The 26,527-nt window shown below is 40.2% G+C and overlaps 2 protein-coding genes across 6 annotated transcripts; both read left to right on the top strand.

Moving 5' to 3' along the window:
- Positions 1-384: 384 nt before the first annotated feature.
- Positions 385-6,772, top strand: YIPF1 (Yip1 domain family member 1). Of its 5 annotated transcripts, none has more exons than XM_082484419.1 (9): positions 385-448; positions 1,056-1,219; positions 1,831-1,942; positions 2,054-2,141; positions 2,272-2,388; positions 3,437-3,603; positions 4,230-4,412; positions 5,408-5,502; positions 6,495-6,772. In XM_082484419.1, exons 2-8 carry the CDS (start codon positions 1,179-1,181, stop codon positions 5,495-5,497), a joined length of 798 nt encoding a protein of 265 aa, XP_082340545.1. In that variant the 5' UTR covers positions 385-448; positions 1,056-1,178; the 3' UTR covers positions 5,498-5,502; positions 6,495-6,772. The 5 variants fall into 5 exon arrangements, with proteins under 5 accessions (XP_082340545.1, XP_082340546.1, XP_082340543.1 ...); XM_082484420.1 differs by having other exon boundaries at positions 390-448; positions 1,086-1,219; XM_082484417.1 differs by having other exon boundaries at positions 391-448; positions 1,862-1,942; positions 6,525-6,772.
- Positions 6,773-8,250: 1,478 nt separating this feature from the next.
- On the top strand, positions 8,251-25,565 carry NDC1 (NDC1 transmembrane nucleoporin; the record flags this gene model as incomplete). The annotated part of the gene is made up of 18 exons (XM_082483893.1): positions 8,251-8,292; positions 8,363-8,483; positions 9,408-9,509; positions 9,841-10,015; positions 10,505-10,643; positions 12,027-12,135; positions 13,031-13,082; positions 13,683-13,815; positions 16,033-16,125; positions 17,421-17,502; positions 18,388-18,543; positions 19,612-19,866; positions 20,000-20,118; positions 20,361-20,411; positions 21,907-21,970; positions 23,191-23,291; positions 24,257-24,414; positions 25,290-25,565. The coding sequence occupies 18 exons, from the start codon at positions 8,251-8,253 to the stop codon at positions 25,351-25,353; spliced, it is 2,016 nt and encodes a 671-aa protein (XP_082340019.1). The 3' UTR covers positions 25,354-25,565.
- Between the last annotated feature and the right edge of the window lie 962 nt (positions 25,566-26,527).

Here is a 26,527-nt window from a genome sequence, read left to right as displayed (position 1 = left end):
TGTAACTACATGTATAATCTATATGTGTGTGAATATATGTATACAACACGCGTAAACACAGCAGCGGGTGCCGCGCCCCTGTAACACCTGCTCAGCAGGGCTCAGGTCTCCGCGGGCTCTTTAAGGAGGAGGGCGGAGGCGGAAGAGGAAGCACCGCGTGGTCCCTGATTGGCCGGCGCGACGAAAGGCGGGGAAGGAGAGGGGCGCGGCGGCGCTGCTGATTGGCTGACGCCACGCAGCAGCTGCAGTCCCTTTAAGGGAGCGGAGCGGTCGCCGGCGGGAGCGGTTGGGCTGAGGGGGACCGGAGACGCGGGGGTTTCCCCGGTCCTGCAGCGGGGCCGCTGGCAGCCCCGGGGACTGGGAGGAGGGGAAGGGGGTGAGAGGGCGCGGGGACCCGCTCCTCAGCTCAGCGGGCGGATGGCGGCTGTGGATGACCTCAAATTCCAAGGTAAAGGTGGGGTTTGGGGCCCAGCTGGCGAGGGGTCAGGCGCTTAGAGGCCGGGAAGCGTTTCTAGGCTTTCTCTGAGGAAAAAGGCTCTCTGGAGGTTGCCGGTAGTGTCAGGAACGGCTCCGGCTTCGTGAGGGGGGACTGGAGTGTCACCTGTGCTGGCGGGAACCCTCCCTGGCGGGAGGGGAAAGCTGAGGTCGTATGGAATGGGCTGTACTTTTATATTGACAAATAAATGCAGGTCTGAAAAGAAAGTAATTTGGAGGGAGGATGAAAACGAGGCAGCTTCCCTCTGCCCTCGCAGAGGCCTGCGGGTTCTCAGGTCGGGGCTGATGGCAGGAGGGAAAGGCAGGCTCCAGTCGTGGTGCTTTATCATAACACCAGCAGATTAGCAGGAAAAAAGTTCTCACACTTTATTAATAAAGTAAGTGTTCGGCTTGATCTGTGGCAGTTTGGGCTTTAAGAAACGGATTGTGTTTGACACACCTAAATGAGTGATGTACCCTGCCTTGGGCTGTGTAGGGATCTTAATGCAGTTTTTTGAGCCACAAAAGCAAACATTTTGGTAGCTTGATCATTGTCTTGCTTGTAATGTACTTATTTGCAGAATTTGACGATGCAGCTAATTTGCTTGCAGCAAATCCTGATGCTACCACAATAAGCATTGACGAGCCAGCTGAAATCTCCAAGAATCAGCACGGCCGTCTGCAGGAGCCAGGGAGAGAAGAGGATGATGAATTACTGGGGACTGATGACTCCGATAAAACGGAGGTAATGCACCTACAGTGCCTCCATTGGCATGTATACAAATGGTGCTGACAGCACTGAGGCATTTCTAGAAGACACCAGGGATTCATGCTTGGTGACTTAAAACTTTGCTGCTTCTTTGTCACGGGTTGGCTCTTCAGCTGTTGTGGTTTGCAGCATAGGAAATTGAACTGAAATGGTGGTGGTTTAAGCTAAACAAATATGCCAGGACATGAGTGCAGCAGCAGCTGAAAACCCAGCACCGTGTTTGTTTCTGTCGGTTCTGCTGTGGGGCTGGTGACTCTGACAGGACAGCAGGAAACTTTGAAACAGCCAGTGCTTGTCTGAAGGCTCAGCTAATGCAGCTGTCAATGATGGTGAGGGAACTTGTGATACCAATGGAGGCATATGTTATAAATGATGTGGAAGACAGCATCTGGCAGCTCTTTAGAACCCCAGGCCGTTATTGTGTTTGCAGGGAGATAAGACTAGCTGCCGTTAACAAATATTAGTGGGGGAAAGGGAAACTATTAAATAGTAAGCGTCATCCTGTTCAGTTTGTTTTCTATCCGGGTACAGAAATCATTTAACTATTGTGTAAATGAACTAGTAAAACATAAATTGCATGCTTGTAGTGTTTTTCTTGTTGTCTTTCCCCCCATACAGCTGCTTGCAGGACAGAAGAAAAGTGCCCCTTTCTGGACATTTGACTACTACCAGACGTTCTTTGATGTGGACACTTACCAGGTTAGTAATCCCTTCCAGAGAAGAACTATTGTCTGAGCTATGCTTTATCCAGACATTGAGGCTTTTTTCTGTTTTGCATCAAAAGTCAGACAAATCTGTATGTTTTCGTAGGTCCTAGACAGAATCAAAGGTTCAGTTTTCCCAGTACCAGGGAAGAACTTTGTAAGGCTGTATATCCGCAGCAATCCTGACCTTTACGGTAAGTTTGAGGTGCGAGAAGTTCTTTTCTCTGCTAAATGCTTTGAGTTCGTATTCCCTTTCGCTTGCTAACCTTAAAAAGAGAAGAAGGCAAGAGGAGTTGTTACTGAACTTGCTTGTTTCTTTTTAAGGTCCCTTTTGGATATGTGCCACGCTCGTCTTTACCATTGCTGTTAGTGGCAATCTCTCAAATTTCTTCATCCATCTGGGCAAACCAACATACCACTATGTGCCCGAGTTCAGAAAAGGTTTGTAAGTAGTCAAAGCAGTCCCGAGTTTCGTGGGTTGTTTTGTTTTGGTGTGTTTTAATGCGCTAGTGAATTATTGTAAAAATGGGTCACAGCTTTGATTTAGCAGTCTCTTTTGATTGATCGCTTTCTTTAAATTCTTAGAGATGTGAAATGAGCCCTTAAAGTGAGCTGTAACAGGCAGAACCCTACTCCCTCAGAGCATAAAGTAGTCAGAGTTTTAGTAGAGCAGTCAGGAGTAATTAGAGCAGTTATTTTTCTAGCTTTAGTGAATGTCCCCTTGTACAGAGAGGGAAAGCCCAGCAGCGGCCACTGTGCTGCTTCTGTAGGTGCCTTTCTGGATCCACAGCCTCCTAGGAGCCTGCAGGCCTCAGGCAGAAATTTAGAATATTAGTGATATCACCGACCGAGGGCTGGGAGCTGTTACCTTCTGGCAAACTTGAAAATAAGCAAAAGATGCTTAACTGGTAACGTGCCCCAGAGAACTCGGAGTGAGGAGCCAATTGTCTATACCCGTCCTTGTAGTCTGAAGGACACTGCCATCCCTGCAGAGGAACATGGCTTCTGTTTGTTTCCAAAATCCACACCGTACTTGGAAGAATGCTGTTGCTTGGGAATTCAGTCACTTGAATAATTTCAGATTTGACACTCCTGTCTGTGTTCTCCTTTTGGCATGTCGGCATTCTATTCTCATTTTTCAGCAGCTGTTAGTAGCCGAATTTCTATTTTTAACCAAGTTTTTCTTTCCTCCATGACACTTCCTTTCACACTGAAACTGACAGCATTTTGTACACAGGTGTAATGAAGACAATGAAAATATTGAGAGAATACTTTCTGGAGTCTTTACTTTTAATCTAACTTGAAGTACTGGCAAAGTAGTGAGTGTAAACTGGATGTAAATGCAAAGTTCTCTGTTTATTAATAATTCAAACTTTGTTTTGAAAGTAACTTCAAAGGTAGCCTTCTAGTTTTCAGGCTAAATGCTTCTACACGTTTGATTCTGGCTGGTATTCTGAGTCAAATGTGAAATCTTTTGTCATGTTTCCAGTGTCCATAGCAGCAACAACAATTTATGCGTATGCTTGGCTTGTTCCCCTTGCTCTCTGGGGATTCCTGATGTGGAGGAACAGTAAAGTTATGAACATTGTGTCCTACTCGTTCCTGGAGATAGTGTGTGTATATGGTTACTCCCTCTTCATTTACATTCCCACAGCGGTACGTATGGCCTAGAGTGCACCTCTGTTACATGCCCCGTAAAAAGTTCCTGCTTTAGAAAAGTTGCTCTTTCTTATAGTATTGTTCCTATTAGTCAAAATCTTGGGGACTGGGCAAATCACTTGCTGCTTTTGCTTTCCTAGAATTAAGCTTTTTGTTTAAGCCTGTCTAATGTAAAGATGTTTTGTGGATGCTGGAAAAGCCCAGGACAGGTCATTTCCCCACAGGCAGCAAATCCAAGCAAGGGTGCTGCTGGTGAGCTTCGCAGGCAACCAAGGCAACTTCAGGAATTTGGATTTGTGTGTTCCCAGGGTACAGATATCAGTGTGTGGGGTGGCAGTGCTCATGGGCAGGCTCCGAGGACGAGTTCCCCTAGCAGGGACCATCCTGGGCCACTCTGGCAAGGGGCAAGCCTTGAAAAGGGTGCCATAACTCAGGGGATGTGCTCTTGTCATGTCTGCTCTTGCTGTTATTCTTTCCTCAAATAACAGAGACATATCAGATAAGGCATGAGCTTATTTGTGTACAAATTGGCTGGAAGTGATAAAATGTCACAGAACAATGAGTTAAATAAATGAATCCCCGTTTCACACAGTCTCTAACAATTGTTCTACTCCCTTTTATAGATTTTATGGATTATTCCGCAAAAAGTGGTGCGCTGGGTCCTGGTGATGTTCTCCCTGTGCCTTTCGGGGTCTGTTTTGGTGATGACCTTTTGGCCTGCTGTCCGAGATGACAACCGGAGGATTGCGCTGGCGACCGTGGGGACCATTGTTCTGCTTCATGCCCTGCTGTCTGTTGGCTGTTTGGTATGACACTGCCTTTCCTTTTCTCGAATCTGTTATTTCCTGGGACTCGCAACACATTATGGCACAGGAAAGGAGGTGTTGGCTGGTTGCTGGAAAATCTTTTTTAATAAAGAAAGAAGTAGTACTTCTGAAAAACCTCTGAAGTAAAAGTTCCAGTTATTTCAAACATAGCAAAAATTGATGCCAACCTGACTTTGACAGTGACAGTAACAAACTCCATAATGAGTATGTCTTTAGCACAAAATCACTCAGAGTAGTCTGAAACTTATCTGGAATTCATCATAGTATCAGGAAAGCATTAATCTTTATTGTATCCAGTCGCAGCTTATTCCAGTGAGTATTATGCTTAATTTGTCCTTTAAAATGATTAAATATTCAATATGTACTGTCTGCTTACAAGTTTGTGTATGAAAACATAAACCTGCTAGAACTTAGTAAATATGATTCTATGATATCAGCATTATGAAAACAGAAACCCTAACACTGCTGAAATACCTAGTGATAAGAACCGAAATTATTTTTTGTCTTTGTTGCAGTAGGTAAAATGATGTCGTCCAGGCTTCGGTTCTCTTCCCTCCAGCTTCCAGAGTAGATAGATTTAGTTCCCTGCAGCTCAGCGTGTAGGCAGGCAAAGTCAAAACACAAGCCTTGTGTTAGGAGGAGACTTGCAGCTGACTTCAGTGGGGCTTCTGTCACCGGAGACTGTCTGGAGCTCCATCAGTAAAAACAGCAAACAGTCAAATAAATATCTGAAATCCAATCCTTTCCAGTACTGATCTTTTCAAAGGCCTCAGCTGCTGTTATATCTAAAAGTATAGTTTAGAGCACCATTTTAGTTGACTGTTTCTAATCCGATAAAGACAGAAAAGCTTCAAATTTGCCATTTCAGTGCTGTTTATACCTTGTGAACAGTCGGTGTGGAAGGAAAGAGCTGGGATGACGCAGAACTGTTTCTTTCTCTCTAAACAGTCTTTTTCTCCTCTCTAATAACATAGGCATACTTTTTTGATGCCCCTGAACTGGATTTTCCTGCACCTATTATCCCTGCTCACAATGGAACAACAGTAATAACAAAGAGTCACTAAGTAAGGTAAGAATACAATCTAAACTTTCTTCTGTAATCATCACAGACAACTTGAAACTTTCCCCATTAGTATGGTTGAGTGGAAAAGGGTTTAACAGACCGATTTTGCCAAATGGCACCTATATATAAATGCCATTTATTAACTTTTCTTCCAGTTGTAAGTTTTAAGTATAGCCATAAAAATGCAAAAGCCTCTGAGGAACAAAGACATCTTACCTTTCTTTTCTTTGAGGTTTACTCTTGGCAAAGAAACACACATTTAAATGATCTACTCAGTCCCATAGGTCATTTCAAAGATGTATTTTTCCCTCAATCCCTTACAAAAGCCCCAATACGTTAGAATTTGTACTGCACAAGTAAAACTTAAGCAATAAACTATTATACTCCTATTTTCCTTTCTATTTAATGTTAAGAATAAATTGGATTTTTTCCCCTTGATGTTTGTCACAATGTGTTTCAGAGCAGGAGCTCTGTGTACAGGGACTCCCTGAGCAGGGCTGACTCAGAGCCGGAGCCATCTGAACGGACTGCATTCCTTGTGTGGGATGGTTTGAGATTCTCTTTCCTGGTAGCTGGGAGTGCTGCCAATGGCAGATGACATTTGAATTCTGTTGGAGAGATTGAGACGTGGAGTGGGTCCAGGAAAAGGCTAATAGACATGCAGAGGCCAGGCCTCTGCAAGTACAGCAGCTGCAAGTGTGTATGTGGAGATCAGAGTATTTACTGAGTGAGCAGAAGCTATATTAGATTAAAAAAAAAAAGCCAAATATGCCTAGCAAAAATGATCATAAAAAATTACCAGCTGTGACACAACCTAATCACTCAGATCAATTTTAGAAGCTTTCCTACTGCAAAATCAGTTTCCCATCCCAGGTGCCTATTAGGATTCTAAATGATAGTAATGAATTTTAGTACTTAGATATAAATATGTGCCTTATTGTGTCCTCTGGTGCCTGTGAGGAACTGTAATATGCATAGGAGTTATTTGTCTCTTTCAGATTACAATACCTGTTTCTCCATCTGTACAGTAATCTTACTTTAGATTACTTTTTCACTGAAGAACATGGAAACTGCAAGAACAAGGGATGTGTTTTTGTAGAAGAAAGGACAGTGCTGTCCCATGGACGTAACAAACATCTCCATGCTCACTGGAGACTGACTGGTTCCATAAGGAGAGTGAACTGTTGATCTTAATTCTGTACAGCAGGTTTTTTTTTTAAATTCTGTCTGCACTCACCACACTATTTTGCCTCTGAATAAAGTGTTCTGAAGGTGATTTCTTATTTTGTTAATGATCTAATACTACTCCTCGAAAGCTGTCAAGAGGGTTTGATAACAGGTATGATGGCGGGACGGAGGTGAGACAGGATTTTTCTGTGTTACTGTTGAATCACCTTGAGGCAAGTTTATGTAGCCGCCGAGCACTGTAAGTACTGAATGCTGCCACAAAAGTCATTCCCGCTCCCAGGCTCCTTTCCCAGGCCCAGCTGTGTTCTTTATAGAATCATAGAATGATATAAGTTGCGAGAGAACTTAAAGAACTGAAAATCTAGTTCCAGCCCCCATGCCATAGGCAGGGACACCTCCCACTAGACCAGGTTGCTTAAAGTCCCATCCAGCCTGCCCTTGAACACCTCCAGGGATGGGGCAATCCACAACTTCTCTGAGCAACCTGTTCCACTGTCTTATCATTCTCACAGTGAAAAATTTCTTCCTGATATCTAATCTAAATCTACCCTCTTCCAGTTTGAGGCCATTACCCCTCATCCTATTGCTACACTCCCTGATGAAGAGTTCCTCCCCAGCTTTCCTGTAGGCCCACTTCAGGTACTGGAAGGGGCTATAAGACCCCCCCGGGAGCCTTCTCCAAGCTGAACAAGCCCAGCTCTCTCAGGCTGTCTTCACAGGAGAGGTGCTCCAGCCCTCTGATCATATTCACAGCCCTCCTCTGGACCTGCACCAACAGGTCCGTGTCCTTCTTATGTTGGGGGCATCAGAGCTGGGTGCAGTACGCTAGGTGGGGTCCTTTGACCTGCTGGCCATGCTGCTTTAGAGGCAGCCCAGGATGCTGTCTGGCCTTCTGGGCTGCAAGTGCGCATTGCTGGCTCATGTTGAGCTTCTCATCCACCAACACCCCCAAGTCCTTCTCCTCAGGGTTGCTCTCAATCCATTCTCTGCCCAGCCTGTATTTGTTCGTGGGATTGCCCTGACCCAGACGTAGGACCTTGCACTTGGCCTTGTTGAACTGCATGTGGTTGTCACGGGCCCACCTCTCCAGCCTGTCCAGGTCCCTCTGGATGGCATCTCTCCCCTCCAGCATGTTCCCCACTCCACACAGCTTGGTGTCATCAGCAAACTTGCTTTCCCCTCAGCCGCGCTCTTCCTCTCCGCGGGGCTGTGTAACGCTTCCCCCTGTCCCTCAGGCCAGCGCTGAGGGGCCCCGCTGGGCCTTCGCCGCCGCGTAGGGTCCCGAGGAAGCCGCGTTCTTCCCGGGGCCCAACTCAGTACGCGGGAGAGATCGGCCCCCCCTCACGCCGCCATCGCCGCTACAGTGGCGCGGGGCACGCCGGGACGTGTAGTCCTGCCTGCGCTAGGGCTCGTCACTTCCGGTCAGAGGGCGAGGAATGCAGGTCTGAGCTCCTCCCATTGGCTGGTGACACTCTGGCCTTCCGGCGGAAGTGGCGTGCGGCCGGCGGGGGTGGCCATTGAACGGCGGAGACTTTGAACAGCGGTGCGGGCGGTGAGGCCGTGGCCATGGAGGTGGCGGCGGGCCGGCGGCGGGCTCTGGTCCACCAGGTGAGTGCGGGGCCTGAGGGGAGGTGGCGACCCCTGCCCCCCGCCGCCCCTCACGCTCTGCTTCCCTCAGGTGCTGGGCTGGAGGGCGGCGGCCGCCGTCGCCTGGTCCGTGCTGCTGCTGCCCGTCTGCACCGCGGCCTTCGTCGTCCTCAGCGGCCTCGACCCCTTCCACCCGGTGCGCTGGATCTCCAGTAGGTGCTCTGTCTCACCCATCCCGCTCCGGGGCTGGGGGCAGGCGCGGGAACTGTGAAATGTGGTGGGCGCCGTGCTGTGAGCTGCCGCCGTGGCGAGGGGAGCAGCCTGGGAATAGGCTTTAAACTTTGAAGTGTCAGTTTCTGTGTTACTTATAACTATAACAGCCATAATTCTCCCTAGGTAGGAATCGCTGTTGCAAGCTCATGTAAGTGAGTATATCTTTCAGTGAAAAAATTAGGTTAAGTGACATAGTTCTCTATTGGAAGTACTTGAACACACTTCCCCTTTCTGCCGTGTGCAGCTGCTGTTTGCATAAAGAGCTTAAGTTTGCTCTAACTTTGGTGCGGTGAAACACAAGTGAAACTCCTGAAACGGCCACTCTGCACAGTGAGAATAACTTTCCCTCGAGTGCACGCACAGAAAACTGAGAGATGTTTAGAGGGAAGCTTGATACCCGTGGTCATTTAACTGCTTCAGGCAGGGAAACTTGATTTATTTCCCCCTTTGATTTGTTCTTCTGGGCTTTAAAAGCAATTTACTCTGTAAGGAATTTCTTACCTTTTAAGTGTGGCTGTATGGTTACAGCTTTTAAGTGAAGGAAAGCTGTGTTAGTTGAGCCATAATTTTATGAACTTCAAAAGATTTTTTTTTTTTTTTTTAGAGAATATTCTGAGTGTTCGCTTATGAGAAAACCAGTTATAAGGGTGTAAAATAGTTTCCATGAAATTTAAATATGCTTTTATGCAGAAATGTTATGTAGCTGGGCACATCTGGTATGAGATTACAGAGGTCATTGAACATTACTCCCCTTTATGCACTTAGTGAATTACTGCTGACTGCTTAAGCGTTCTTTTCTGTTACTTAACTGTTGTGTTACTGCAGTCTTCTGAGCAATAATGTTTTTTGTTTTTTTTTTTTAGATTCTGTCAATGATTTATATACTTCCTGTGTCATCTTTTGTCTCATCCTTATGTCTATGGTTATAGTAGTAATAAGCATCTTCAACTTTGAATTTTATGCAGGTGGGTTATGTAAGTTGCTGTGATACCTGAATTAAATAGGATGACCATTTAAAGGGATTTGTATTTACATTCAGTGTGCTTGACATTGGTAGATTTCCTTTTAAATTAATAGAGACAATATAAAAAAACTTGTTTTTAAGTAAATAATTCCAGATTCTTATCTCTTGGCTGAGACCCTCTTAGCTGAGCCACTTTGTTGATTTCTTTATCATCCAGTAACTGATTCCAACTGTGAAAAGTTCTTTGGCGACAATGCTTTTTTTTTTTTTTCTTTCTAATGATGGGTTTTATTAATAAGAAATGAAAATTCACATTCGGCTTTTATTTACAGTTGTGCCATCGATACCATGCTCTCGATTAGCACTCATAGGAAAAATCATTCACCCTCGGCAAGTTTTCCATTCGGTTGTTCATGCTGTAATGGGAATGTTGGTTGCTTGGTGTGCTGCAGTTATGACAAAAGGGAAATTCCAATTTCTTGCTGTGCCCTGCACACCTTCAGAAAGGTAATTACTTGTGTGTATTAAAGTTAAATTATGTGAAAATCTTCTATTGTAAAATCTATTTACTGATGGCTTCTTTCAAACAAAAGACTATAATTTGTGTACTATCAAAAATAAGCAATTATATGTTGATATACTTTATTAGAGGGTAGGAAATACGCTCCTTTGTAAATGTTACAATGCACAGAAATAACTGGGCCAGAAACTAAATTGCCATGATTCTTAATGGAAAGTTGAACGATGACAAATTGGTTGTCACTTGAACTAAGTTCTGGTTAATGTGACATACTTCATAAATACCAGAAGCATGCTGATGCGTAAATTACAAAAATAAGTGGTGGGATTCCTACTTTAGAGAAGACTTACTGAGGTATCATCGTATGTACTGATCAGGAAAATAAAATCAAACTTCTGATTTGAACTTCCTAAGGCTAGAATGGCTTTTTTTTTTTTTTTTTTAACTTGGAATTAATTCTAGGTTTTCTATTTTAGCCCAGATGATGCTGTTCCTCAGATGTGCCTAAATGAATGTCACCTCTTTTTTCTACTTTCGGGAGCTTTCACGGGATACAATTACAGTCTTTTTTATCTTATTAACAATATGAATTATTTACCATTTCCAATCATACAGGTAAGCGGTTGAAACACCTTTGCAGAAAGACATGTCCAAGTAAACAAAAGAGCCTTGATTGTTTATATTTTTGAATATGGCAGTAGCAGCTGTCTGTTGGCATGCTTTCTCTAGCAGATGAAGCGTACACTCAGCTTTAAATGCCAGTAGTGTTCATGTTCTTCCTTCATCCTCAACCCCTTTCAAATGAACACAGAAATCCTTGATGCTGTGACTATAAAATTTAGGTCCCTCTGATTCACTTCAAAAGCTGGCTGTGCTGGACCATTGCAGAAAGTCAACGACAGGAAAGAAACTATATACACAAACCGAATGTTAACTTCAGGAACTGACAACAAGGGTCACCTAAGCTGAAAATCCTGAGCAGGAAAAAAAAGCACATTATCAATTGTAACTAGGTACCAGACAGTTTAAGGTCTAAATAGCTTATTGGATGTTGAGCTTTAAACAAGATTCAAAGCTTGTTCATGTGAAATTCCATTCATTCCTTTGGAGGGGCTCTAGCAGTTCTACAGAAATCTGTACCAGTGCGAAATGATGAGGAGTGGCTTGTGAAACATCATCTTACAAATATTTCTTCTGTTGCGCTAACCTTAAAGCAGCCATTAGCTTTGCATGATTCCCAATTTTTCAAAGTCCAACCAATTTGGCAAAAACTGTCTTTAAACAAGGTTGGTTGTATTAAGGTAAAACATTTAAGTCATGACCATTCAGTTTATCTGCAAACCAAGCATCATTTTGGCAATGCTGTAGTTACAGTATGTTTAAAAATTCTATTATTTGAATATTGTTAATTCTCCTTTTTCTTTTTTTGTTTGTTTTTAAATGGAACTTAGCCAAGTAAAAATTTAAATCACTTTAGTTTCATTTGCACATAGTGTCAGATGGGTGACTTTGGTCATTTGGAAAGACATGCTTTGTTTGTATGGAGAAAGGCATCAGTATTACACTAGTTTTGCTGCTTGGAGGATTACTGACTCTAACTCATGTTTGTCTGAATTTTCTCTATATTTTAATGGAATGCTTCTAATCTAAATGAAATCTAATAGATTAAATATGCTACGTTTGTGGTTTTTTGTTTATTTTGCATTAGACAATGTTCTTCTAGTTTGTTCCCCTGTGTATAGAGTCAATTTACCCCATTCTCCATCTTCATACCACTACAAGTAGGAAAAGGGGGGAGAAGTAGGTGATTATAAAATGGAAGAAAGAGACGAGGAGAATAAATAGTAGGTGTAATACGTGGAATTGCCTTAAACTAATTATTTTTAATTCACCTAGACTTCAGGTTTTCAAGTACTTTGTTGTGTCTGTTGTCATCTCCTCCCTTCGTTGATATGTTCTGTATGTGGAATACTAAACTAGGTTTTTGTTTGTTTTTAGCAATACAAATACTTACGTTTCAGAAGATCTTTGCCTCTCCTTGTTAAACGCAGTTGTGTGGAATCGCTATATTTTGTTAGAAATTTCTGTGTGGCATATTACTTTTTTGGTAAGTGTTCCTGAATTTTTTCTTTTAATATTTCTGTATTTTGAAAACTTTGTTTTAGTCTGTAATTTATGTTCCCTTTTTTCTTTAAATATTCCCACCCAAATATTTTTTAACATGGGTAAACATCTTCATGCCTTGGACTACTCCTTCAGTTGCCTGGTATTGGAAATACGGCATCACAGAGCTGAACCTGACATACCAGCAGTGGGCATGACTTCACTATATGTAATGTTGCTACATATTCTTTCTTTTTTTTTTTTTTTTTTTAATGAAAAACATCACTTTGGCTTTATTCTCAAGTGCCCTTTATATTATTTGAAGGAAGCTGGGGAAAAAAAGGCAGTATGGCTTCCTCCCATTAATCTGTGTTGATGAAGATGATTGCACTGGACTTCCTAAAAATCAGGACATTTTTATGTTGTGGTTGTAGTTATCCTCCTAAATGGTGGTAAAATATGCTAGAATTGTTTCCACTTTATTTACATTAGGGGGTAAATTAGAAGTATAGTGGTTCTATATCAGTTTCTGTTAAGTCTTTAAAAGCACTCTGCTGCCACCTGAACTGTAGTGAAAATTAATATTAAATTACTATTAACTGTCTTTTGTTAGTGAGGAAACACAAATAACTCAATGTTGAGAAGCTAGCAATAAAAGATAGGGTCTACATCTCTTAATGTATAGCTGCTGGCCTGAAGCCTTTTTTTCTTTCTAATGCTTCTATTTCTTTTAAAAACGCAACAAAACAAACCCAAAGGCAGATTGTTTCCTGGTACACATGTTACAAGACCAGTCTCTTGTCTCTATACATGCATTCTACTTTTGTCATCTTTTTGGCCTATTGCGCATATGTTTTGCAGTGTCGTATTTGTTTCAGTGTTTGTTTTTGCTCCCCTAGGTTATATCCCAAAGGTATGGATAAGTACCACAATGGATCTTCATATAGACAGGTAGGTGGTGCATTGTGCTGAAAACTTGCAAAATATTGCTGATGGCTCCCTTTGCTAAGGAAGCCCAGCTTAGCAGCTGGCTCTGTGTGTCCTTGCTTCTCTGCACAGAATGTGGGGAGCATTGGGTGCTTCCAAAATGGAACCAACATCCCCTTGTAGGAACCATCTTGTAGATAGTCATTAAGAAATTCTCTCCGTTTCCTTCATATCTCTAAGTCTCTAAAGTATTAGAAAGGCGAATCTCTCCAAATCGCATATGTGTGTTTTATCTGCTTTTCTGTGTTTTTTAGGGGGGGGGGGTATCTTTGTTTTTGTATGGGTGCCATTTGTTTTAAAGTAGAGAAACTGGAACCTTAATTGGCTAAAGCTGTAATCGTTGTTATTTCATATTTCTTTTCCTTAATTTCATGAATTTTTCTTAAGTTCATTTCATCACAGTTACTGAAAAATTAAATGGTATCTCAAACATCTTTAAGAAACTGTTTTTGAAAAAAAAAAAAAAGGCAACTTTATTCTTGCAATTATTGCTACTGTAACAGCTTACTATAGACATCTTCCATAATAAAAATACTTATATCTTCTTGGTTGTTTCATCTGCAGTAAATTGCATCCTCTCGACACTCTGACTGGCTTATTGGATCTCTCCTTGTTTTACCATACCTGGTTATGTGGCGTATTTCTTCTGATTACCTGGTACATTGCATGGTTACTCTTCAAAATCTATGCTACAGAGGTTAGTACCTAGTGACAGTGCTAAAGGTGTAATATCAGTGTTTCACAGATAATACTTCATTTTCAAAAGCAGTTTTATTAGGAAATAATACATTATGAATTCTTGAATTTTCAAAGCGTGCTTCACAGCTAATATCTGATAGCTGAAAAGCTGAGAGAGGCCTGACCTTCCCTTTCTCTGCCTATAGCACAAGCTTATGCCGCTTACAAAATTAACGGGTTTACAGCAATGCTTTGTTATTTCCACCTCTTCTTCTTACTCCTCTACTTATGTTTCCATGTCCCCCTTCTCCTGTTTGTGTTTGATGCTAAATCCATGCAGATGCTGTTGGGGCCACCCTAACAAAGAACCACTTTGTGCTTCATGGAGTCTGCACTGTGTTCTTTGTCCTCCTTAGGTGTAAGGACAGATGAGCTGGTGCAGGCCCATACGTGCCTGGCAGAGGTTACTAACTTGGTCTCTGCATGTGTTTCCATGCAGTGATTTTGTATTTGGGTGTGAGACTAGCTAAAGACCTGTGACAAACAGCTGCAGGTTACATGGGAGGAAAACATCCAGAAAATGCATAGCTTTCAATCCAATTTTACAATAGGAAAGAGAACAAAATGCTCTCCGTTTTCTGCGAGCTAAGCTCTAGAAATCGGAAGTTCAAGCAAACCATCAAAGTACACAGGTCTCCAAAGCAGAGACGTGTTAATCTAATTCAGGCTGCAGTATTAAAATAGACTTAAAGCAATCTTGGGAATTAAGACATTTGTGCGTTTTCATTCAATCATAAAGTTACAAATTAATATCACTAAAAAAAGACCGTTTAAATATATAATGAATCCTATTAGAATAAATGTGAGACCATGATTGAAGAAGGGAAAAAAAAAAAAAAAAGTCTTGCCAACAAAGAATTGAAGAAGACTTGATCTTTGACTAATCCAGATATTTCTTTGTAAGAATACAGAGGAAAAAATTGTTCATCTAACTTCATTTTTTTTGGAAAACATTACTAGACTGCAGGTTAGTAGCAAAAAAAGGCAAGGTTTAAATCCTGGATCAATGTATTGGTGCAAAAGATTGTTATGGGATGAAATGGCACACAGTGCTTGTTGGAGTGTTAGCTTTAATTAAAAAGGTCTAGTTGTTGTGACTGTACGGAGAAAAGATTAACAATGAGTCAAGCATAACTGATGTAATGATGAGTCAGAATCTGTAGATGGCTCCAACAGCAGTTATGAGGTGTGGACAACCTTTTTCAAAGGACAGTAGTTGAAGCATCAGTGAACGCTGTGTGTCAATGCCTGTAATTATTGTATTGCTTATAAAACTGTGGAAGACAAAAGAAACATCCAGTTGTGAAGGTATAAAACGGGCCATGCCCTTTTGACTGTCAAACATAAAATTTGTTTATCCATGTAATTTGGTTTTTTGAGCTAAAAAACTTCCAAAGCTGTTTGTAAATATTTGCATAGTGTTAACTGAAAAGTCAGGAAAGAAACTGTAAACTTAGTCCACGTGAAGTCACTTTATTAACACTTTGAAAGCAATTGCTACCTCAAATTTCAATTTTACAGTTGGAAACAGAGGAGAATAAAGCTATGAGTGCAGTAACACAAAACTGACACGTAATCTGTGCCCAAACTGGTCCGTGTTAAATAGCATTTAAAAAAAATGCATTGATACAATTTAAGAGCTGCTATTTACATTTTAAATGTTTTAGCCACAAGAATAGAAATTCTATTAAAACACAGAATATGAATATCATGATGATAAGAATTCATTAGTTTATCAGTGAAAAAGAAAAATTAAAAAAATCTTTTATTATTTGGTAATGGAACCTTCAGTTATTCACTAGAGTGTTGTAGTGTTAAAGATAGACATAGTTTAAATTTCAGTCTTGTTTCTGATTTTTTCCCCTGGGTATGTGGTTAGAGGAATTTCTTTCCATAATGATATGATGCCCTAGCTGTGAATTATGTGGGTACATGGAAGGTATTTGAAGATAAAGATATCTGGATTTTCTAAGATTTCTTAATTTTAAAGGTAAGGAGTAAAGTCTTTTGGTTTCTGTGTTATAAATTTCAGGCTAGTTTACAGTAAGTTGAAGTAATGGGGTTTGTGCTTTTGTAGTTCATCATTCATCTGACAAGTAACAGATCGGGTGTGGTCTTTCATAAGGTTTTCTTGTGTTTTGCTCTGTATAACACAACTTCTGATGTTTATATTTAGACGCATCGTTTTCCTGTCCAGCCAACTTTTGCTGAGGAGACAGACCGGTGCCTACCCAAAATCTTAAACAGCAATCCTCCCCCCATTATAAAGGTAATTGAATTTCCACCGTCTTCCCGGCTAGGTGTGTGCTGAGAAAATGTTTCTCAAAGCATGCAGTCAGATCTTGTAGGTACTGGTTATTTTAACTGAGGTGCTGGTTCTTTAAAAAGCTGCCTCAGAACACTCAAGGAGGCAGTTACAAAATGGTGAAAACTTGTTTAGTAGTGACATCTGCTGGTGCTCACCACACTGTTGCTTTAAGCTGGAGACAGGCTCATTTACTTAGACCTAAGATCTATTTGTCTACAGCATATTAGCGTGTACTGATGCAAAAATAAAAGGTTACTGACACTCGGGTTTTTTTAACTCTTTCAACTTTAAGTCTTGTCAGATAAGCAGGTGTTTTGTCAAACTTCTCTATACTCTTAATACTCTGCCCTTGCTACTTATATTTGAGTTCTTACATGTGTGTCCTCTCTTTAAATGAAAAAAAAAAATCCATATTTTTATTGGAAGTTGGATTTCTTTTTTTAAAAAGACAATACTAAAAAGCTACTTAAAATCTGTGAGTAAAGACAAGTAATTTTGGTCTGACTATGGTAAACAATGGGGTTTACTGATTATAATACTTAGAAATTTGAGAGCTCGTATAAGAAATATTATGAAAATAAAGATAAGAATACTCTCCACATGCAAAATCTACTTTTATTGATTTTACCGATCTCTGATAAGACTGGAGATATACTAGGCTTCAATCTGTTTGAATCCCTTTTTAAGCTTTTTGCTGCATTATCAAAGGATGGGTGAGGAAGGGTCAAGCACAGCATTGTTAAAAGTAGAGGAAGTCTTCACTTATGATCCCAGCTGTTACTAAAGTGTCTAATTTATAATTGGGTCTTACATAGTGTGAGAAATCTGTTTTTCTGGTTTGCCACATTAACTATTTAATCACATGGAAACACAGTACTAAGTCCAGTACTGTGTGGCACATTGTGTAGTTGAGCTCTGGCTTGCAAAAACAGTTATTTCCTTAGACTTTGTTGCATCTTAGCCTCTTTGTCTGACCTGTTAGCTGTTAAGATGAAAAATAGTGTTAGATCTTCTTTAGCTCCAAAGAAATAACACTTAAGTAAATTTCTCCGAAATTCTTACTAACTCAGCAGTCCCACCCAGAGTGGTTCTAGGGCTGTGTGCAGTCGTTTGCCTCCTTTCTTCTTCTGTTATGTGGCTGGTGGTAGTTTGTGTGAACTCACTCTTTGTTAGGGATTGCTTTTGTATGGATAACTACATGTTTTTAGGAAATAATTGGCCTTTGCATGCACTAAAACACTTTCCTTTCTTTGTAGTTTTTAGCCTTACAAGACTTGATGTTACTTTCCCAGTATTCTCCTGTTCGACGCCAGGAAGTCTTTAGCCTTAGTCAGCCAGGTAATTATAAAAAAACATTTCATGTTGATTCTTTTTCTTTTTTTAAAAATGTTAAGTCAAATGCTTCTAGAAGCTATGTAATGCTGCGAGACATGCTGTATAAGCCAGGAGACCTCATCCCTGTGATCCCTTTTCCAAAAGGATGCATAATTATCTATATTCATATTGTTTCATCTACTAAACTCAACAAATTCAGGTGCCTGTTGTTTGATTTAAATGGCAGCCATGAGGAAACGCAGGTCTTGGGATACTGAAAGCAGGGTCCTCTTGACACCAACAGTCAAATAGTCCAAAGTGAATAATCTAACAGATGCGTATGAAAGCCTAATGTTCAGATGTGAATGAGGTGAAACCAAGCCTCAATGGTGAGTCACCGCTAGAGCAGTAAAACCAAACAATGGCTGTAATTTCAATTGGTATTGAAGCCTCTTGCTATATACAAAGATATGGCAGGGAAGGTCAATTAAAACTGCTTAAAAGCCTGCAGGAACTTTTTGTTACACCTCATCAGGAATTCTAGTGTTTGTACGACTTCAAAACTGTTTACCGTCCCTGTTGATATTACTTGGTTCATTTTAGTTGTTTAGTGATTTCAGATCTGATTGGCTGAACTGCCTATGTTTCCTGCTTGCTTAGTGGCTTTCACTAAAGTCTTTTTAGAGTTAGCCCTTGGCAGGAGGATAGAGCATGTCAGTGTTCTCATCTTCCTCTCAATACAAATAAACTGTCACAGGGAAAATGCACTGTGTCTTTTTAGAAATAGAGTGGTACTATAATCTCTGAAGTTTATGCTGAGAGCACATGGGCACTCTCAGAATAGATAGAAGCATGAGCATCGGGGTTAAACATAGCTACTGTGTTTCCTTTTTGTGTGTGTACTGCTAGGTGGGCACCCGCACAACTGGACTGCGATATCAAGGGAGTGTTTGAGTCTTCTGAGTGATCTGACCAAGAGGTTGATTACACAGCAGGAAGCTGCAGCAGCAAATGGGAGAGCAAAGCAGCCAGCAAGAGAGCTGAAAGTATCTCCACAGACTCCAGGTATGGGAGGGAAACACTCATAATTGTTTGTAAAGCATAAAAGTACCAACAGGTTACATAGGTACATTGGTCTTAATTAAGTTGTAGGGGGAAGATGAGTCACAGGGTTTTCTGCAAATAAATGCAAACAAAAAAAGTCTCTCCTCCAATTTCATTTTAGGTATTCTTGTTGAAATAATCCCACAATAACTAGAAAACTTGGAAAGATCACGTTTACTCAGTTTGTTTACTTTGCATGATGTTATGTTCAATACAGGATTTTTTCCACACTTGCATGACTTATTACAGTTTTAGTACGTGATTGAACCTAGTACAGGGAGAACTAAAGTCTTGCCAAGAGATGTTTTGTAATTTGCATAGCTGCTCTTATGATTAGTTTAAGATGGTAAATTTTTGTTGTTGTGGGGATTTTGAATATGTCTGTGTGATTCACTAATATTGCTGTAGAATAAGAAAATCCAGTCTGACTCTTGAGCTGCCTGCAGCCTGCAAGCATTTCGGGTGTTTTACATGCCAGACGTAGGCATCATTCCTGGCAGCAGAGTTGTGTTAGCACAAGGGGTGCCAGGTAATTGAATCCCATAGCAGGCAGTGCCTAGGATACAAGTGCCCTGGGAACAGCAGGGGACTGTTGGTATGTCAGAGGTGGATTTTTTCTGGTGCTGCTGTTCCTTGGATTTTGTGACTGATGTGTCTTTTCTTGCATACCAAGCAGAATCGGAAAGAATTGCCATTCTATAGGTATCCTTTTTTCTAGTACTTAATCCTGAAAACACACTTTATGTAGATATATACCATGGCATAGTAATGCTAGCTAGCAAAAGGAGAAAAATAAATAAATCCATAGGCATCCTTCTCATCACTTGCTGTTCTTAAACTGATGAACTTTTAAAACACTTCATGGTCGTGTGGAAGTAGACTTCTTCGCAAAACCACAGTGAAAACAATGTCCTTTAATAGGAGCTCTAATGATAGAGAGGTAGTTGAAATAGCGATCAAATAAAAGATGTTTGTTATTTCATATGTGCCAGCCTGTTTGTCTTCATGTAGCGTGTTGTTTGTCATTAGGAGCTGTTGTGACAGAAGAAGTGTCCTTCCAGTCACAGAGGTCTAGTATCGTTCCCAGAGCCTCCATGTCTTCACTAGTTAAATCATCCCTAATGCCTTTAAAGACGTCGCCTGGGTCTGATGATGGTTCGCCTTTCAGCTCACCTGCTTTAAATGGCAAGATGGGAATTCTGGATGTAAACTCTCCTTGGCATGGATCAGTCCAGAGTCCTCATGTTATGAGAAGGCGACCAAAGCTGTGGACATCAGGTTCAGGTAGAGAATTTTCCACAACACTGTTTTTAGCCTTGTAGTCATAAGTGTAGTAGGCATGTCAATAGAGATCTGTATCTTGAGGATTAAAGTGACAGTGACCAGATTTGCTAAAGATGCTGTATTTCTCTTGTAGATCTGCAAATGAATGGTTCCCACCACGAATCCTTCCCAGTACTCTCTGCTGCAAGAGTTGGCAGTGAGGCAGTGCGGCGAAGTTTTATTTACACATGGCTTCAGAACAAGCAGGAACAGGTAGAGTAAAAGCTGTAGTACAGATAGGTTACAGCCAGTGCAGCTTACGTGTTCTCTCTTCTGAAGGAACTTTCCATTTTTGTTAATGAATACTTCCTTCTCCAATTAGCTTACATAACAAAAATCTTTCCCGCCCACCCCCCAGTCCCTTTATAATGTGAGAAGGTGGTAGGGTTGAGGAGGACCACCTGTGCAACCTTCAGATAAACACAGATTGTTTTTAATCTTCTGTTTCTTTTCAGATAAAAAACTTCTTGTCAAAACGAGTGCTGATAATGTATTTCTTCAGCAAGGTAATCATGGTCTTATCTTTTGTGACTGAGCAGAGTGGACCAGAAGTGCACGAGTGTATGGGTTCTGCTGTGGCGCTGTGTGCATTTTGCATATAGTAACAGTTCTAAAGCCTTTCTTTTAACCTAAGGTTTTCCATTCGTACTTATTGTGAGTTTCATAGCAGGAGTATCCCATACCTGCATAAAAAAGAATAATAATACTTGTTTAAACTCATCTGATTATAAACTGCATTTTGCTTAAAGCATCACGTACTAGTAAAACACAACTGAGAACTTAAATGCAATTGTCTCAGTACACTAATTGTAAGATGACACAGCTTCTAGTTAATTTTAAAATTCAGTTAACTGTTTTTTGTTAGGTCAATGTACCAAATAAATTCTTTGTAGTTTTCCTTTGTGGGAGAAGTGGTAGCTAGAATGTTGGGAATTTCTCCTTATGAAATACTGGTACTAATATTCCTTCTACTTTTCGGGTGAACTTCCAGACTTAAACAAAAGTTGCATAGTGTTTACACAGAAAAACAATTGGGTATTTCTCTTAGCATAATTGAACAATAACTAGGTTATGTTTTACAGAAGCATCCCCCTCTAATTTAAGTCTTTGTTGTTCAGGGATTTAAATGTTTCCTGCAAGTAGAGATCATATTTTTATATGCAGATCTCCTTTGTGTATTTGGTAATGGCTTATGCTTACATGTACAGCAGTGTTTTCTGATCAGTTATAGACTGAAGCTGGTGAGGGGTCTGGAGAATAAGTCTTATGAGGAGTGGCTGAGGGAACTGGGGTTGCTTAGCCTGGAGAAAAGGAGGCTGAGGGGAGACCTTATTGCTCTCTCCAACTACTGAAAAGGAGGTTGTAGAGCTGAGGGTCGACCTCTTCTTGCTAGTAAAAAGCAATAGAACAAGAGGAAACAGCCTCAAGTTGTGCCAGGGTAGGTTTAGGGTGGATATTAGGAGAAAGTTCTTCACAGAAGGGGTTGTTAAGCATTGGAACAGGCTGCCCAGGGAAGTGGTTGAGTCACCATCCCTGGAGGTATTTAAAAGATGGGTAGATTTGGTGCTGAGGGACATGGTGTAGTGGTGGTTTTGGCAGTGTTAGGTTGGTGGTTGGACTTGATGATCTTCAAAGTCCCTTTCAGCCTAGATGGTTGTGTGACTGGACTGGAGACTAAGGCAAGCAAAATCATGAAATAGGCATGGGAGAATTGTGTTGCCTATTTAGCACTTGAAAACTAGTTACTAGTTAGGTAATTTTTTTTTTTTTTTTTTCATTCCCAATCATAGCTATGGCTTTGTGGGCAGCTCCTGTCCAAAAAGAATTTTAGTTTCGTAAAAGATCAGATTCTTCGGGGTATTCCCTGAGATCTGTCGGACTTCAGGTCTTTTCTGAGGGGAGAGAGATGATGCCATCAGATGTGTAATACCTTAATTGAAACCTGCAAATCTGCTGATACTGTTTGTAAAGTGCACTGAGAATGCTTTGATTTCTTCTCAGCACCCCGAAGCCTCCATCCAAGCTGTCTTCTCTGATGCCCAAATGCACATCTGGGCTTTGGGAGGTAAGCGGTTTCTATTCCCTGGTGATCCACTTTGTTGGCTCATGGAACTACAACGAAAAGGATCTAATTCCAGCTTTCTGAGGCTGTGTGTTTTATAAATGTAATGAAAGAAAAATCTCTGAACCAATTTTGACAAAAAACTGACTGCATTTCAGATACTGACATGAATAAAGGTTTAATGCACTGGTTAGTTTTGAGATCCCACTTGAGATCTTTTAGTTTGTGGTCTGCAGAGGTTTGGTAGAGATTCCTAAACTTGATTTCTGTTGCTTCTCTCCCACATGAAGCCATGTATGACTTGTACTTCCTCCCCCCTACACCCCCCCAACAGATTTATTATGTCTTTTTACAACAGCTTTTCTGACTGAAGGCTCTGAGTCTTTCTCTGATAATCATGGAGAGTTGAGGCAGGGAGGCACTCGGGTAGTAACTTAACAAATAAATGGAAAAAGATGGCCTGCAGAGAATTAAAAGAACAATGACAGTATGTGGTTGCACTACGGGATTTTCATGTTTGTTTCAGACTCATGAGCAAATACCAGGATTGATGGAATCTTTTGTTAGATTTGACTCTGCAAAAGTTGATCTTTTTCCTAGGTTGGGTGTTTTATGGGCAGATATGCCATGCTGTGTCAGCCTGAAGGTGATGAGTTGGGGCATGTAAAGTCAGGAGATGGAAATCACACGTACAGTTTGCAGAAAAGCAGAGATACCATTTGTGTTTTAACTAATGGCAGAGGGCTGGGCTATTTTATTAATATATAATAAACAAGTAAACTGAGAAGGGATCTAAAGCTAAATCAAGGTTTCCTTCAAAGTAGTAGAGAGTTCTCTTCATACAAGCTGAATAAAGAAAGTTAAGTGATCTGGAAATGTTTGTTTATGGCTATAAGAATTGTTAAATAGGTTCTGTCTCTTGGTTGATGTCAGGTACGACTCTGATCAGAGCAGTGGAAAGAGGCAGCCAATGTTTTTTTTAAAAATTTATTTTATATATAATCTCTCTTGCCTTATCATCGACCTCAAACTATTGTACACCTGTCAAACGAGTGACTGGTTTAGTCCTGAAGCAAACCAAAGCTGAAGCAGCTGTCATCCGGCTGCAGTAACTGTGAAGAACTCCACCACACTATGGTTTTGCCTGAAGATTCTACTAATCTTTGCTAATGCTTTAGAAGTTGAGAATTCAGTAATTATAGCCAACTTCTGTTTTTTTGAAGGTCTGTCTCATTTGGTAGCAGCCTCCTTTACTGAAGACCAATTTGGAGTTGTCCAAACTACGCTGCCAGACATCCTGAATACTTTACTGACTCTTCAGGAGGTAAAAACTGTTAACTTTTCCTTACTGCAAAACCAGTTTAGGAGAAGAGAAGGAGTTTTGTTAATTTTATATTTTGACCTTGCTGACCAGTCATAACATTCAAGTTGTTACCACTTGTAAATGGCTTCTCTTTTGCAGTTAATCTAAACAAAACAGCTAGTTGCCACTATGTGCATTGTGAAACAGCTGAATAAAAACCTTGTTAGTTTTTTTTTAAATGTAGAAGCAGGAAGTGTGATTTTAATGAAATGTTTCATTTAAAAAAAAATGGTACTTTGTGCTCAGTTGAAGACCTTATTTCAGGGATGCAGCAATTGTAATACTACATTTTATGCATAGTAATGACAATCTTTCTTTGGTTGTACAGAGTTCTTTGTGCAACTTGGAGACATTGCAAATCACAGGAGATAAGATCTGTGTGGTGTTTCTCTACTAATACTAAGACATTACTCTCAAATTACTGATGTTTGTGTAATGTGTATTTGAAAAAAAAAAAAAAAAAATCCAGATTTGTTTCCAAGGCCATGCGTGTCCTATTGACATAATCATTTTACACTGCCTTAATGGAGATTCTTGGAAAGAATTTAGAGGTTATTAAAGTTCTTCAGTGTAAGTCATCTATTCCAAGAACAGGCACCAGGGGAAAAAAAAAAGAAGCCAGTGCCCTTGTTTCTGAAAGAAACAAGTCATAATACAGGACAGAATTGTATTTCTACTGCAGTGTGTGCTGTGCTTAGCATTTAAGACTCATTAACAGAGAATCTTATTTCACAGAGCTTGGCTCTCTGTTCACGCTGATGGCCAGGAAATGCGAGGTCAAGCTCAGTCTCCAATACGTTTTTGGGTGTCTTGGAATTTCTGAACTCGCACTTTCTTTTTAATATATTTGACATAAACATACTGCTAGTTACATTATGAAATAATTGCACAGATGAAACAAGTTCATTTGTGTTTTTCTCAATCAGGTTGTAGACAGATATTTCAAACTGCCTCATGTTTCCAGCAAGCCCCCCAGGATTTCAGGAAGTCTGGACACATCCTACAAAACGCTACGATTTGCACTTAGAGCATCTCTGAAAACAGCACTATACCGGATAACTACTGTCTTTGGAGAACACTTAAAGTAAGAACTTTTTCATGATTGCTTGCTTGCTAAATTTGGTTTTAATTAATGTTATTGTAGGACCTGTAAAAAGGGAAGTTTGGGCAAAAATCCCCTCATGTTGTTATTCTTACATGGTATTTTAGTATTTTTTGATTTGTGGAACTTAAATTATTGTGTAGGTATTCCTCCCCCCTTAGAAATTTATTATTCTAATAAAATATAAATTTCTAGGCAATTTTTCTTTGTGACTTTTCATGAACTCTTTAGAAGCAGTCCATGAATACCACTTGTTTAATAAATCTTTGCTATTGAAAAGAAAGTAAACCAACTGGAGACAGTTGTCTGTTCTGTAGGGAGAGAATCCTGAGAATCCTATGAAGAGTCCAAGTAATCAAACTCCCTCGCTGCTTGGTTGTCTAATGGCTCTTTCTCAGCTCCTGTCGCAGCAGGCAGACTTTCATACTTGGCCTCCGCATATGCGAGACTGAAACTTCCTGCGGTATCTGCCCATCTCTCTCTGTGGAGATGAAATGTTACTCGGTTTGGAAGTGCTAGATATAGAGATAATTTTAAGAGATTCTTTCTGACCTAAATCATTGTTGCAAGTTAAAAAATTACTTGTGTGTGTCTAAAGGTATGGAAATAGGCTGCGTTTCTAGGGACAAGTGTCTTGGTAGTGGAAGCTGTTGAAAGTAAGAATCAACAGTTTTAAGGGTTAATATACTTTTTGTCTTTTTCTTTGAATGTAGGTTTTTCACACAGAAGGGTTTTCAAAAATTCAGCTCCAGTGTAATTTTTGTTTTCAGTGTATACTTAATTTGGGCATGAGGTTTTATTTTTGTGGTGTATTGCATTTACTGTAAAATCTTATGTTCTGCATTTGTTGTTTTTAGTGCGGTGAAAGTGTCTACAGAACATAAGAAAAGACTTCAGCAATTCCTGGAATACAAAGAATAAAGAACAGATTTTGATGCAGCTACATTTTTTTTTTTTTTTTTTTTTTCCCCAACACTCTTAGTAAGAAGAAACTGGGACTAATGAGCCTTTTTATTTTGGCTTTTTGAAAAAGCATATGGGAGTGCAAGTTACAGAACAAAACTCTTAGAGCTGTCAAAGAGCTCTTCCGGGTTTGGATCATCTTTTGTATAATAAAACTTTCTTAAAATTCATCTTGCCTTCTTTTAATATCACTTACAAATGAGAATGTGTCAGTTCTTATTTGACGTAAGGCTATGACATTTGAGATTATCGGAGTTTCTTTGCCACTCAAACCCTTCACTGCTTTTCATGATGTATTCTTTCCCTACCCTTTTCTGTTAAAAGGCTGAGTAGAGATTTACATAGATACTTAGTGTGCCTAAGTGTTTCATAAATTTAGCTGATAACACTTTTAGTGCAGATGAAGTGTGTACTTTAAGAGTAGGGAACAGATGTGCCTGGGAATAAAACATGCTACTCTTCTGTAAGATGGAAATATTCCTTCAGAGTAAAATGGGTGTGCAGAAAAGGCATTGTTACGACACAAATACTGCTTGAAAAGCGAAGCAGCTTGGATTTTGTCTTCAAGGTGACCCAGGAAACTCAGTTCCGATCTACACTGAAACATGTAAGAAACGTTACTGTATTTAGTAAAACTGTGTAATGATATGGTGAATTAAAGTTTAGATCAACAGCTTGTTCTTAAGGTGGATAGGAAGGATTCTTGCAGCATATCCAACTTTTTCAAAATAACATACATTATATATTTCACCAGAATCTATCAAGAGCTTTTTAAAAGCATTTTTAAAAACTTTTTATCTATTTGAAACTTAACTACTCAATTTTTTTAAACTGACTCCAGTTACTGTGATATCTACACTAGAAAACATGTATGAAGCATGGAGAGCTTAGATGTAGCTCCAGTACCTTACTGGAATTTCCTTGAGATAAAAGTAAGCTACAAAGGCCTTGCAAATGAATTTAATATGATAAGGGGAAACAAAATTTGGATCATTTTCCTTCCATTCTCTTCAGTGCTGTTAGTCTTTTTTTTTTTTTTTTTTTTTTTTTTTGATAGAGGGCTTAAGATCTGAAGATGGCCGTGGTGTCGGTTATGTTGTTGTGATGAAATGATCAGCTGATGGAGCATGGT

Source organism: Vanellus vanellus (assembly GCF_965231255.1).
Source record: "Vanellus vanellus genome assembly, chromosome: 5".
Lineage (NCBI taxonomy): Eukaryota > Metazoa > Chordata > Aves > Charadriiformes > Charadriidae > Vanellus > Vanellus vanellus.
This window is presented reverse-complemented; position numbering and strand designations above follow the sequence as displayed.